The sequence below is a fragment of the Solanum stenotomum genome, chromosome 12 (assembly GCF_019186545.1).
Source record: "Solanum stenotomum isolate F172 chromosome 12, ASM1918654v1, whole genome shotgun sequence".
Lineage (NCBI taxonomy): Eukaryota > Viridiplantae > Streptophyta > Magnoliopsida > Solanales > Solanaceae > Solanum > Solanum stenotomum.
The window spans coordinates 29,906,982-29,921,495 of NC_064293.1; the positions used below are offsets into that span (position 1 = coordinate 29,906,982).

The 14,514-nt window shown below is 33.9% G+C and overlaps 3 protein-coding genes across 4 annotated transcripts in view; all 3 read right to left on the reverse strand.

The window, feature by feature from the left end:
- The window catches only part of LOC125848722 (pyrroline-5-carboxylate reductase), a 10,463-nt gene extending 5,606 nt beyond the window's left edge, over nt 1-4,857 (reverse strand). Inside the window, exons 1-4 of one of the 2 annotated variants that reach the window (XM_049528647.1) lie at nt 4,677-4,857; nt 4,248-4,485; nt 3,167-3,215; nt 1,436-1,527 (exon numbers count right to left, since the gene is read on the reverse strand). In XM_049528647.1, the coding sequence (XP_049384604.1) occupies nt 1,436-1,527; nt 3,167-3,215; nt 4,248-4,448 (342 nt within the window). In that variant the 5' untranslated portion in view covers nt 4,449-4,485; nt 4,677-4,857. Of the gene's footprint in view, nt 1-1,435; nt 1,528-2,538; nt 2,588-3,166; nt 3,216-4,247; nt 4,486-4,676 lie in introns of both variants that reach the window. The other variant, XM_049528648.1, reaches the window with a different exon arrangement.
- Nucleotides 4,858-5,646: 789 nt separating this feature from the next.
- LOC125849446 (putative pentatricopeptide repeat-containing protein At3g47840) lies at nt 5,647-8,143 on the reverse strand. The gene has a single exon (XM_049529531.1). It carries the CDS (start codon nt 7,904-7,906, stop codon nt 5,789-5,791), a length of 2,118 nt encoding a protein of 705 aa, XP_049385488.1. The 5' UTR covers nt 7,907-8,143; the 3' UTR covers nt 5,647-5,788.
- A 2,565-nt stretch (nt 8,144-10,708) lies between these two features.
- Nucleotides 10,709-14,260, reverse strand: LOC125848610 (ankyrin repeat-containing protein ITN1-like). Its single transcript, XM_049528500.1, has 6 exons — nt 14,131-14,260; nt 12,524-13,018; nt 12,256-12,416; nt 11,684-12,082; nt 11,486-11,563; nt 10,709-11,354 (listed from the first exon to the last, which is right to left on the reverse strand). Exons 1-6 carry the CDS (start codon nt 14,252-14,254, stop codon nt 10,740-10,742), a joined length of 1,872 nt encoding a protein of 623 aa, XP_049384457.1. The 5' UTR covers nt 14,255-14,260; the 3' UTR covers nt 10,709-10,739.
- Between the last annotated feature and the right edge of the window lie 254 nt (nt 14,261-14,514).

Consider the following 14,514-nt stretch of genomic DNA (forward strand, 5'->3'; position numbering starts at 1 on the left):
ACTGAGCCAATTTCAAATTTCCCAATGTCAAATAAGCTTGATACCTTTGGGATCACAAGAAGAATATTCCATTGATTTGGAAAAAAGTGGAATGTTAGGTTGCAAGGAAGCAATTAGCTCAAAAGAAGGAAATCATAAGTTCAAGAAAAGAGAAATGATCCATCTTTCAACTATGTATGCTTTAGGTGATTGATAATCATGTATACTGCAAACCACAAAAGCACACTGTCGTACCCAAATGACACTACAGTGACTTGTCCTATGTTGCTTCACAAAACAAAAGACTATGCCTCCAGGGTTTTATTGGTGTGCTGTATGGAAGCAGAATATTATTTCAGAGGAATGTCACTCACAAAGAAAGAGGAAGTGACTAAACAGAAAGAGACAATCCCATGCATTTATCAAGCATGCAATAGCGTAAAATAAATTACAGAGTAAAGATTCTGAATGCTCATGATATTGGACAGAGGGAACAGAATTATTTTTTTACACTAATTTTAATTATTCTCTATTTAATCCAGAAGTTTTATTCTAGTAGTTCTATCATTATTTTCCTATGTTACATGACCCTTAATTTGCCTTGATCTAGCCGTGTCAAATGGATGTACATAGGTATGGACACTTAGATGCCTCAAGATTAGCAAAAACCACAGGTACCCAGTTAGATTGTCCTAAATCGGTTGGTCTCTTACCTGTCAAAAAGTTAAAAAATGGAATGTCGTCTCTTTAAATGGTCTTCGGCAATCCTCACATCATGATCTAGCTTGCGGGGTTGGGTTAGAGTCAAGGTCTATTTTCTTCACATGGTATGTGAACTGGTCTTTTCTATTCTTGGTTTACACTACTGAATCCTTATGCTAGGTTATTCACGCTCCAGTTAACTAGGCACAGGTGGGGTGTTATATTTTCCCGCATTGGTTGAGAAAGTGGTTGCTGTCTCCTTGACCGGTCTGGATAATCCTATGTAATAAACTAACTTTTGTGGTTAAGTTAGACTTTAAGGGTCATTTTCTTAAATACCCGGATTAAGTATTTACTCATCAGTATATTTAGAACTATTATTTCTTTCAATAGTTTTTTGGTTGAGATACTCCTAAGAAGCCCTAAATTGAGAAAAGAATGCTTAATAGTCCTAGTTAGTTTAGTTTAGAGTATTGCCATTATTTAAGCTTCCTACTTGTTATTTTACGGTGATTTGTGTGATTCTCAACGAGTTTTGTGATTTTCTTGATTTAAGAAAACAATACTTGTCACTTCCATGGTTTTAGATTAAACTGCCCGTAAATTGAACAAATGATTTGGTAATCAAGTCACAAAGGCCTTATGAGTCAAAGCCAGCTCCTAAAACTATTGCATCTACATTAAAAAGTTTGTTTCTGTGTTTTTGCTTGTTGAGGAATATTACGTGCATCTCTTACACCATTTTCACACAAACCTGCAAATCCTTTAACTTAACACCAGCAGCAACTGACACCAAAAGCTTCTTCTCTGAAAGGATTGGCTTCAACTGTGACACCACATTTTTAACTGCATTAAAAAAGTGAGTAGAACAGCAGAATCACCACCAATTTTCAAAGCATCCAATAAATATGAAAAAGCAAAAAATCTGACAATTGCAGTGTCTTTAGCCTAAAAATTTCCACAAGAGAAAGCAAAACAAAAGTATGTCAATCACTAAAATAATTACAAGTCAATATCAAAATAGTAAGGTTGGCGATATGAATCCTGTATATAGACTTCTATTCAATCCCTTTTTTTTTATAAGTGCAATTCTTTTTTAATAAGTGGAAAAGAGAGAGAATAGTACTTACCTAAAATGATCAAGGACCCTAAAACTAGAGGTTCTCTATATCTCACACTTACTCCTATTGACCTAATGTAACTGTAATAATTACTAAAGTTTAACCTCACCTAGATGAATCCATTGCTTCGATTGTGTTTTACTTTTAGCCAAATCCGCATCAACTCCGAGATATTGTGTCATTTAAAACAATTCTTATTTGTAATTAGTAAACCTGTAACAAGTTGTGGCAAGTTTGATTTTTTGGAATATAATACAAGACTGTTACCTTCTCAAAAAAAAAAACAATTCCCCCCATGTGATTTTTAGGTCTATCTTGTCCCTTAATAGCATCTCCAATCACCACAATGTTGCATCTAAAGATTTGTGCATTGTAAGTTTTAGACATTGTCATATCATCTCAAGCAATCTTTCCCATTTTATCCTCTATGTAGAGTCAAATGTTGCATTATGCAAATATTATTTTTTTATGCAGCCAATCAAACAATCCCTTTTTGCAATAGGTTGCTTACAACTTCATCTTACGGTTGCTTAGTTATGGCATCTAATTGAGGAACTATTATCATTCACATATTTAGCTGTAATTTTTCTCAAAATAAAAACTTTACGACTATCGAAACAAAACTTTTGCGGAAAAATGGATTTAAAATTCTCCCGCAAGTGTTGAAAGGGAAAACATAAGAAAGATCCTTTTTTTTGGAAACAGAAAGAGAGAAAGGAAAAGATTTGAACCATACCCACTTGAGGCTTCACAGAGAATATAATCACATCACTATCTTCAACCACCTGCTTTGACAAAAAAGAAGAAACATGTGAAATAAGAATTTTCAAGGAACCAATCAAAGGTTATAAGAGATATAAGGTGAGACAACTAGAGTCAGTCACTAAATCTCAGATTTGTAGATGTATCAAAAAGAACAAAAAATCAAAGAAAAGATAGTTAAGTTTTTAGAGAAAATGCGANCACCAATGTTGCATCTAAAGATTGGTGCATTGTGAAGTTTAAGACATTGCCAAATCATCTCAAGAGATCTTTCCCATTTCATCCTCTATGTAGAGTCAAATGTTGCATTACTTATGCAAAGATTATTTTTTTATGCAGCCAATCAAATGATCCCTTTTTATAATAGGTTGTTTACAACTTCATCTTACTGTTGCTTAGTTATGGCATCTAATTGAGGAAATATTATCATTCACTTATTTAGCTGTAATTTTCCTCAAAATAGAAACTTTACGACTATCGAAACAAAACTTTTGCAGAAAAATGGATTTAAAATTCTCTTGCAAGTGTTGAAAGGGAAAACATAAGAGAGAGATCCTTTTTTTGGAAACAAAAAGAGAGAAAGGAAAAGATTTGAACCATACCCACTTGAGGCTTCACAGAGAATATAATCACATCACTATCTTCAACCACCTGCTTTGACAAAAAAGAAGAAACATGTGAAATAAGAATTTTCAAGGAACCAATCAAAGGTTATAAGAGATATAAGGTGAGACAACTAGAGTCAGTCACTAAATCTCAGATTTGTAGATGTATCAAAAAGAACAAAAAATCAAAGAAAAGATAGTTAAGTTTTTAGAGAAAATGCGAATGCACACTCCATTTAGTGTTTTAATGTAAGAAAAATCCCTAGGAAAAGAAAAACAAAAACACATCATGTATTTGTCCATAAGAGTACAAAAAAAAGAACAGTATAAATAGTGATATTCCTACTATGAGATGACCACAAGGTGTTACTGACATAGCAATCACTAAGTATTTGTTAACGGCTTAACACAGGTCTTAAAAGGTCAGTGTCTCTTTGCTTGAACAAAATTTAAGGTCAATCAGAATCTAGGAACTCTGCTTTGTATTATTTTGTCTAAGAAAATGTCTGTCCTGACGTATTCAAGGGCACTTGTCTTGCATTACTCCAAGCCATAAATAAGTCAGTTAGTCCTAGCAATAAATGTTTCTTTTACCCATATTCTAACTCATCAAAATTAATAACTTTGTTGTCCTATTAATAAATAATCTACAAGAAGATTCTTGAAAACATAAATAACTTGAACCATTTATCAATCAAACCAATTTTCATCAATTCGGGAATTAAAAAACATATGATCAAATCAAGATTGTCTGGCACTTAAGAAAAGAGGCGTCGATCAAAATAAAATAAGGCTTACTATGCATTTTTTTTCTTCTTATTAACTCTCGGATGCAACTGATATATCAAAAGATAGAGAACCTTACCAATAGTATGATTCTCTACAAATGTCACCCAATTTTCTTAACAGTAGTTTCATGGGTACACCTGAAACTAACTACGAAACTTCCATACATACAGGAATAAGAGAGATTGATAAAGTAGAAAATTATGATCACCAAAAAGCAAAAACATCCCACTGAGTGTACATTAAAAGTAAATTAAAGTGGGCATTTAAGATTGAAAATGTATAAGCTTACCTGAGTATTATTATCAAATACAGTAACCCCAATAGACTCAAAAGCAGTACGTCGAGCTGATCCAGAATGGGCTGTTCGAATACGAGAAGCAGGCAATATCCCAGATTTAACCACACCTCTAGCTATGCTTTCAGCCATTTTTCCAGCTCCTATAAAGCCCACCTTGTATGAATCCGTTGGAATCGGACAAACATTCGCCATTTGGAAACTATGTAACAGTAAAGATACAACTTCTCTTCTGAAAACAACAAAAAATAAAAAAAAATGGAAAAAACAAGTCAAAAATTCATTGAAGCGTTTCATCAAACACCTGGAATGCAAAACAGATTTCCCAAATCCAGAAGCGTAAGATTAATGATCCAATTGAAACCCAGAGTTAGAAACAGGAAAAAGATTCAGAAATCAGGAGAATAAGCGAAGGTGACAGACCTGAAATCAGTGAAGGAGGCAAGACAAGGGGTAGCTGATATTGTGTTTTAATGCATTACTCTTCTTCCTATTTATTAAACTAAATTTTACTTTGTTAAGCGACTGTTTAGGCCTTAATACTCGGCACAAATTTGCAATTTTAGGTCTATATACTAGGTACTATTTTAAACGAAATTTAAGTTAAATACATAACTGATAAAATTATTATCGTATAATCTTGATATTCATGAAAATTGTCTTTTATATAAATACTAGATAATGTTACGTACAATACACGGCTATCTTTGTGATAGCTTATATAATATTTGTCATTTACGATTTAAAATTCAAATGATTCTCTTAATCAATTAACACGTATCCAATTGGGGTTGAATACATAAATATTTTTATATATCCGTTTGGTTCAGTTCTAGCTATTTAAAACTAGAATATCTGTCCATCTCACACTTGTCTCTTTGATATTAGACAAAGACAAAATAAAACTTCGGACCACATGTTCTCAAACTAATATTTGTCAATTGTTTTATCATATTTTATAACATATATAAAGTACTTATATAAAAAAATAAAAGACAATCAAAGACGTAAGGTTTCAATGCAATTCTGGTTAAACATCATCACCAACTTTATCAAAACACACCTTAATTAGTATCTAATTGTGTATGGTGTACACCTTTTTTGTGTGTTGAAAATAGTGTCAAATGACACTCCATATGTATAATTTGAAAAATTAAGAGATACGGGTCAAAACTATATCTGTCATATCGCTTTTTTTTTGTGAGTTTCTCACTTGACTATCATCAACTATTTATCAAAACATGTCTCAAAATTAATGAGTCAGTTGTGGACAAATATTTTTAGGCAAATTAAGTTGTCACACACCTTTTGGCGCATTCAAACACTTGGTCTAGTTAGTTTCGAGGTATGTTTGATTAGTACTTGGTGATCGTTCAGGTAGAAAACGCAAACACTTGATAGTTCAAGTATGAAACTCGCCAAAAAGGTGATACTTCATATGCGTTTTTTCCATTATCTCATTTTCAATGGATGAAGTTGAAACAAAGAAACAGAGCTGCTTGTGGAAATAAGAAAGGGGTTATTTTAAGTTTTGGCTACTCCAAAAGAGAAGCAATATTCTGAAAAGAAGATTCTGCTTTTGAGGATATCAGATCCAATATATCATAAATATCTTCATTTTGTGAATGTTTTTTGTCCCCAGCAACGAATGCAGAAACTTGATCCTTGACCTTAATCCAAGACCATCCAGGCTCCTTCGTGACGCCTTTCAATCTCATCAACTTCCTCAGTTCTGCTACTTCACCCCACTTCCCCTTTGACGCATAAATGTTTGACAAAGTAGTGTGAGTCACAGCACAATTTGGAGCAAGTTTAAGAATTTGCTCAGCCGCACGGCTTCCACATTCAACATCACCATGTAGCCTGCAGCCTCTAAGCAAGATTGACCAAGCAACATCATCCTTTTCAAATGGCATATTCTTGATCATGTTCTCAGCATCAGTTATTCGTCCAGCACGACAGAGAAGATCAATCATACAACCATAATGTTCCTTTGAATAACTTATTTTGTACTCCTCTTTCATCAATCTAAAATAGTGAAAAGCTAGATCAACAAGGCCAGCATGACTACAAGCGATTAGAACACCAACGAAGGTCACAGAATCTGGTCTTAGACCAGCACAACGAATTCTTTCAAATAAACTTATAGCATCTTGGCTGTATCCATGTTCAGCATACCCATGAATCATGGCTGTCCATGATACAACGTCATTATTTTGTGCTGAATTAAATATCTTTGAGGCTTCTACAATACTTCCACATTTTGAATACATGTTGATCAAAGCACTCAGTACTAAAGGCGTATGATCTAATCCAATGATAAGAACATGAGCATGAAGTTGCTTCCCCTGGTCAAGGATTGCCGTACTACCACATGCACTAAGTACACTTGCAAGAGCAAATTCCGTTGGCTTTGGTCCTTCCTTTCTCATCCATGTTAGCAGCTCGAAAGCTTCGTCACCACAACCAGCCTGAGCATATCCAGCAATAATTGTGCTCCAAGAAACAATGTCTCTTCTACTCATTTCATGAAATATAAGTGAGGCCGAATCCAACTTCCCACATTTGGAGTACATTGTGACAATTGAATTTGACACAGACAGAGAATCAAGAAAACCTACACGTAAAACATTTGCATGCAGTTGTACACCCCAGTGTAGTTTCGAAAGATTGGCACAAGCAGCAACAACTGCAGCAAATGTATATTCATTAGGAGTCACATTAGACTCTATCATTCTCAAGAATGCTTGTATACCATATTGGTCTTGACCAATTTGAACATATGTCGTGATTACTGTAGTCCACGAGACAACATCTCGCGACTTCATTCTTCCAAATAAACACATACCATAATTTACTTTCCCACATTTATTGTACATTGTAGCAAGACTATTAGCCACATAAGAGCTCACATCCAAGCCTTTCTTCACTATCCTAGTATGCATTTCCCTCCCGTAATTCAAACACCCAATATCAGCACACGCTTTTAACACAATCGCATAAGCATACGAATCACATTCTACACCATCTCTCCACATTTCAGAAAAATACACCAACCCTTCCTCATTGTAACCTGCTCGGACAAGCCCAGTTATAACAGCGGTCCAAGAAACTACATTCCTAAGAGGCATTTCATCAAAAACTCCACAACCCTCAATCACTTTACCAGCTTTCATGTACATGTCAACAAGTGAACTACCCACAAAAACAGAACTAACAAAATTAGCTTTCATTGAATACCCATGTAATAACTCACCACACTTCAAATTCACACTTAGCCCACATGCCTTCACCGCGAGGCTAAGAGCAAAAGGGTCCATTTTGATAGTAGGATCACGCCGCATTTCTAAGAATAAAGACAATGCTTGTAATGAACTAGAGTCATTGACGTAACCAGAAATCATATTTGTCCATGTGACCTCATCCCTTTGAGTCATTTTGTCAAACATCTGGCGTGCATCTTCTAACTGACCATTTTTAACCAATTCCTTCAACTGGGAATTAATCGCTAGCATGTTTATTGGAGGAAATTCATGGTATTCCTGCATTAAATGATAGCTTCTGTTCTCCATAGCCAAAAAGTCTCCCCATCCAGCATAGGCAAATCTTGATGTTGTATAAAGTCTTTGAAGACGAAGCCTGATTGATATCATACCACTTCAGAACTAGCTGTTTAACTCTGCCTACGGTTAGACACGTGATTTTTGACCGAATTTGAAATTTTAGTGCTTAAAAATAGGGGTGTGACACTTCCAGCAACCAAAATCAGCTATGTTAACTCTACCTACAGCTTTTGCTAAGCTCTAATGGCAGATTTATACTCGGCATGTTTTATTGTAGAATTTGAAAAAAAATAATCTTGTTTTTAAAGTGAAAAAAGATATTTGATAATTGATTTAGTTGTATTTGTTCATGAATTAAGTAAAATTGAAAAAAGTGAAAAATAACTTTGAAGTTGTTATTTGAAATTTTATGACCAAACACATTAGTTCATGTTTAACTCCAACAAAAAAAAAAAAAAAAAATTCATGATCAAACACGTTCTCATAAGGTGGGATTAATTAGTTTCAGAATTAAAATTTGCTAGTGACTAAATTGTGACGTAGTGTCATACTTTTATAAGTTCTCATAGTTTTAGTATGTGCGGTGCGAAGAGAAATATTTTTAATAAAAATAATTCGAAAAAATAAGTAATTTTTTTTTGTTTTAACTTTTAATATTTGGTAGTAAAAGGAAAATATTGAACATTTAGATATAATTTGATCAAATACTATAACACCGACTTTGATCCAAGACACAACTCCCAACTCCAATTTAGGGTCCAATTCCCGATTTCGACTTGAGACTCGACAAGTAAAAGCAAATGGAGGAAGTAATTGTTTGCGTGTTATAGTGTTTTTAGTTTTTTGAAACTCTTCCATGAATCAAAATATCAAGTGTAAATTGAAAGTTTCTATGTTTGAAATTAGAGTTCAATGTACATCAAAATACAGTAAGTACAAACTGCAACTCTCCATCTTTTCAGCCTTTCTCAGTTATTTCAATTTGAAAATTAAGCTGTACTAAGAAAAAAACGGTGTACTTCTTTAATGTTAAAGAAAAGTATTGAAAGTATTCTTGGATTAGGTTCAAATTATTAGTTTTGTTCCTAAACTATTGACCGTCTCAAAAAATAAAACTCTTCTACCGGACTAAGTAAAACTTAGGTACACCTTCGATCTGGCACATGACATAGCAAGTAGTCTCAAACTCTCGTAGGAGTATGAGACTCTTAATAAAAAGTCGAGAGAAGTGTCGAAAATACCCCTAAATTTGGCGAGAATTTAAGGGTGTATTTCATGCTTGTTGTGAAATCGGGAGTGTATTTAAGTTCAGTTAATCAAATAAATTTATTTATAAGGCTTTCAATAGTTCAAGAATGAAACTAATAATTTGCGCTGAGTTTAAGAGTGTTTCCTCTTAATATTAAGGCTATCGTTGAAAACAATTGTGAACTTTAGTCTTAAGTTTCTAAAATAATAATTTGGGATAATTATTTTGAGCTAAACAACCATTGAAATGAGATGAAAAAAAGTAAGCCCAAATAAGTATTTGGGTACAATTTTCTCTCTTTCTTTCTCACCATCTTTACTGAAAACCTGGTGTAATAAAATTAATGTCCCATCAACCAACAACTAGTATTTGCTTCTGCATAAAAAAATGTCAAAGTAGATTAATTAGCATTATATCCTTAACCATCTCCATTAACTACAAATGCTAGAAATTGCTAAAAAGATGTAGCTGGCAAAACATTTTTTTTTAGTGTGAATAAATCTAAAACAATCTTATACTTTGACAATTTTAACTCTTAGGGACCTCAAAATCCCTCTATATAAACACCTTATTAGTGTAAGCAAATTTTTATAATTAACTCTTAAGAAAAGAAATGAAAATGACTTGTCTCAAGTTGATTACTTTGCTTTGTTTAATTAACTTTTCTAGTGCTGTGAGAATGCTTAGAGAGGAAAATGATGATTTATTTAAGGAGGTAAATGATGCAACAACTCCTGCTAATCCAAATATCGGAGGATTTCCGTTTCCATTTCCATTTCCATTTCCAGGTGGAATTCCGAATATCGGTTTCAATATCCCGAATTTTAATATTCCTGGATTTGATATTCCTGGTCTTGGTACGGGTACCGGTGTTACTGATCCATTTAATTTCCCAATCCCTGGAGTTCCTACTGGTGGTGTTCCAGTCCCTGGAGTTCCTGAAGTTGCTACTCCAGGCCCTGATGTTGCTGTTTCACCTCCAGTTTAATTTATACTTATTAATTAGGATCTTATGTTTTAAAAAAATATAAATGAAATGAAGGAGTAGTTTTATAGAGCCATAGGCTCAAATGAATTATTTCTTGTCCTGTTTTTTGGATGTAATTGATTATAATTACTCAAATGAAATGGGAAATGGGGTATATATCAAGTTAAAAAGAAATCGTACTCTTGATATTATTTCTTGTTTTTACCCGTTTTGCTAGCTTCCTTGTGATAATACTTTTAATAGCTTGTTATTGACTAATCTAAATTTGCATCGCCTACGACTCAGTAATGGAGAAAACACTCTTGTACTGGATGGAAGACAATTTTGTGTTTTATGATTTAGTGTCGAGACTCGAGACAAGTATCATGATGTAGGATTTTAATTACCAGTTACTATACTATGAAGCATAAACATGATGGAATGGAATTGCTTTTGCAATATGCAACACCACTAGCCAAAGATATACTAAGAATTTCATAATAAATCAAATCAAACACTTGAGAATAGCATTGATGGAGAAATTCGCTCAAGTTTCAAGCACAAACATTACAATTAGGAATAAGGCACCGCCAAGAATCCTGATTCTCTTATTACATAATAATGTAAAATGTTGTTGCGCGTTAATTTACTAATGAAGAAGATACTCCTGATCTGTGCAACTGTTATCTGCAATGAAGGCTCTGTAGTTAATACAGCTTGTACTTTCCTGGTCGAAAAAGAAACTTGGACCAATATGTTGATTTTGCCACATCAAACCATAGTTTATACTGGAAACACCCAAATAAAGCTACAGGAATACCAGCACAAGCAGCAATGAGCTTTGGCTCCCAATCCGTATGATTACTATAGACCAAAAAGAATGCTGTTGTAATCGCCAAGAGCATGCTAACTATCAAGACAAACAGCGTCGTGAGTCTGAACAATAACTTGGCAGGCAATGACACAAGAAAATCATCTTCAGCATAGCGAGATGTCAGAATGGACAAGAACATAATGATGGAAAGGATTGAGCTGAATAGTGCCACCGCATCTGATATGACGAAGACCCTAAATCCATTGAATTCTAGCAATATTGGAATACCAGTATCACTATTATTACCACCTGGCACAGTAAAGCCTGCAGCAAAAACCATCGTGGCGATCAAGGTTGCAACAATCATACAAGAATTTGCCGTGTCTTTCATCCACCTTTCCCCTTCTTTTAGCAGTAGGTTATGATCTTCTGTGAATACTTCCCTAGGGGTTTTCCCAGCTTTGTTTTTTCTCTTCTGGAGTGAAGGTGGTAAAAGTTTCTCCACTTCCTATCCAATTAGTAATTATCATTCAGCAAACACAAATTTTTAATTCATTATGAAAACGCGACTTTAATTCATACTGAACAAATAAAATGACAGAGATATGAAATGCAACAAGATGTGTTTCCATCTCTCACCTTAAACCACAATATCTCTTTTTGCATCTGAAGTGCTGCTCCAGAATCCCTGAGAAACGATGACGGCACAATCTTCTCCTGTCGACCAGCTCATTAATAATTAACCCAAACACCGATCGAGAATACAATAATATTTCCTCTTAAATTGGAATAGGTATCTGAAGTAACATGTATTGTTATAAAAGAGAGAGGAAATACCTTATCATGTAAGTTCGAATATCCTAACCTCCCAGCCAAATGCAGCATGTTATTGTCATTAGTATCATTTTTTTGAAGAAAAAAGTTTTTCATTCCTCCTGTTTGGTGTATAAGACTGAATACTTTTTCCTGTCTATGAAAAACTGCATAATGGAAAATGGACCACTCTCGGTAAAAGTTCCATATGAGACGAGGATGATTATGAATAACCACAGCTAAAAACTCTACATTTCCTGCTGTTACAGCAAATTGGAGCAATTTTTCTCTTCTTACTAGCTCCAATAGCTTATTCTCTCCACTTCTTTCACACTCTGCCCAGAGCTCCTCAAGTAGTAGACCACCTTGTTTCTTCAGTGTATATCTTTCCCCTGAAAAACTTAGCAATTTCAGCACTACAAGCTAAGCTGCTGATGATCGATATTAAGCTTGTCTTGTCATACAAAATAGAGGGAGACATTGTTATTAATTATTACAACTTTCTTGGAATTAATTAATACAGTACATAATTAAATCTTACATGTAATGAATCGGCTCCTGGCCATGGAAGTCGCGCTAATTAACTTTCTCCACACTAGTGGAGAATTATAAGGTCCTTCAATGGATCTCTTCAACTTTCCTTGTTGGTTACTGATAACTAAGGACTTCTGAGATAATATGTTGAAGACATTAAGATTTCCTTGTAACATTTGAGTGGTTAATTTTCTTTCCTTGTTGAATATTTTTAATGCTACATCTACAAGAAAAAAAGTCGTACGTACGTAGGTATTGAAAATTAGTAGAAATAATGCAAATCGTAGTTCAGCTTGTTGATTAAAGTATCATGTGATTGTGCTTACGTACCGTACATCTCATTGTAGGTAGTGATCTCAAGAAGTGATAATCGTTCTGTTTGGTTTAGCATGTCAAGATTTGTGACCTCAAAAAGGTATGATACCATAGCTTTATGCCCATAAATAGCTGCCGCACCGATTGGAAATATTGCACGGCCGGCAGGATCCATACCATGGATGTTTGGTAGATTGCTATTCCTTTCCCTCATTGCTTTAACAATTTCAATGAACCCTGTATTTACTGCAAAATTAAATGCCGTATCCCCATCATTAGTTTTCAGTTCAAAGTCATCTGGTTCCATCAGAGTCATTAGCTTTAGCACAAATCCGGTGCTTCCTGCTAATGTTGCAATTTGAAGTAGTGTTTCACCAAATTCCGTTATCTTTTGACGAACCAAGCTTGGATCCTTTCTTAAAATTACTTCAGCAACACTCCACTTATCTTTCATAGCAGCCAGAGCAAGAATTCTATATACATTATCTTCATCATTCATTTTCCTTTCATCTGCATATTAATTAAGTTTCAAACCATGCATTATTAATAATGTCACTTCACTAATCATAGAAGCGCCAGCCACATGACACAAAGTTTACTTACATGAGAGCAAAGACTTGTCCTTGTGGATGATTATAGAGAAATAGAGAGATTTCCTATGGAAGTTCCTAAAGTTTTTAAGATTTGCATGGAATTATTGTCCTTCCAATTTTCTAGCATTGTAAAAGATTCTAGAGAGAGGCCACTATTTTGTAAATATCTAGAGACTTATATAACAATTATTATTTACACTTTAGCCCCTAAGTTACTAGTATAAACAGAGGGCATCCATTTGTAAAATCATCAAGAAAAAATCAACAAAGTTCTCTACAACACAATTCTTCTTAATTAGCAATCCTCTTGTGTTCACACTTTCATTCTCTTAGCGATTCCTAGAATTTTAGGCTGGCTGGCTGGCTGGCTTGGCATAGCAAGATAGTGAGCAAGTGGTGCAAGAACATAAGCAAGTTGTCAAGTGCTGCACATGTGCTTAGTAAAAGACTAAGGACGTAACACTTCTCTGTATGTATTATAAACAAGTATTACATATATGTGTGGTATAACAAGGGTAAAGTGGACAATTATTATAAATTAATCAAATTAATAATTGATTTTATTTTTTCAAGGAATGCCATTTACTTTTCATTGCTACAAGTTATAACACAACATAGAATTTAAAAGACTGCAATTAGCAATTAATGAAAATTAATCAATTAATAAATTTGGATATAATTCAAGAATGCCAATTAATTAGAAGAGCTAATAAAAAGGCAACTCTTCTCCTCATATTTATTTGTAATGGCATCTCATTTTATCAGATTTCATTATAATAAAATTCATCTTCTTTTTTTTCTAGTAGAGAACCTAAAAGGACAGAATGAAAATAGCCATGAGACTCCAACTTTCACTATATATATTCACTTTACGCAATTAATTTAACACAATATTAATTGTTAAGGCACATAAATTTTGTGTATCATTGTCGATGAAATTGTATAACATATTTAATTATCATACCTTATAGTATCTTAATTTTATTATTCAAATATCATCCTTCTAGAGAGTGATAGTTGTGAACTTACTAGGAACTAGTGCAGGGTCGGGAAGTTGATTTTCAATATCCCTTCCACCTCGAGAGCCAAATTGTTCATTATCGTCACAATGTTGAGAAACTGGTTCAATTTCATGGGAAGGCTTGCTCTCCATTATTATGTCTTCAAATTGCTCTGCTAACACAAACTAAATAAAGATAAAGAAAACTCTTGATCTCCAATGATTGTTTCTATGTTTATTTATATTCTTGTCTTAAGAGACAAAAAGGGAAAAAAGTATGATTGTTCTTTGCTGGAACAATATGAAGAAAATATTCCATTTTCAATCACACGTAAGAATTTGATTTTCCTTTTTCTACGTAAAACTCAACCATTGCCACAGTTCAACTTTGAAGGACCTAAGTATACATTCAT

Coding starts and splice junctions, on each gene's coding strand:
- LOC125849446 (XM_049529531.1), bottom strand. CDS start 7,906: ATGATATCAATCAGGCTTCGTCTTCAAAGACTTTATACAACATCAAGA.
- LOC125848610 (XM_049528500.1), bottom strand. CDS start 14,254: ATGGAGAGCAAGCCTTCCCATGAAATTGAACCAGTTTCTCAACATTGT. Junction 12,417..12,523: donor TACCTACAATGAGATGTACG/GTACGTAAGCAC, acceptor TTTTTCTTGTAG/ATGTAGCATTAAAAATATTC. Junction 11,355..11,485: donor AAGAGATATTGTGGTTTAAG/GTGAGAGATGGA, acceptor CTAATTGGATAG/GAAGTGGAGAAACTTTTACC.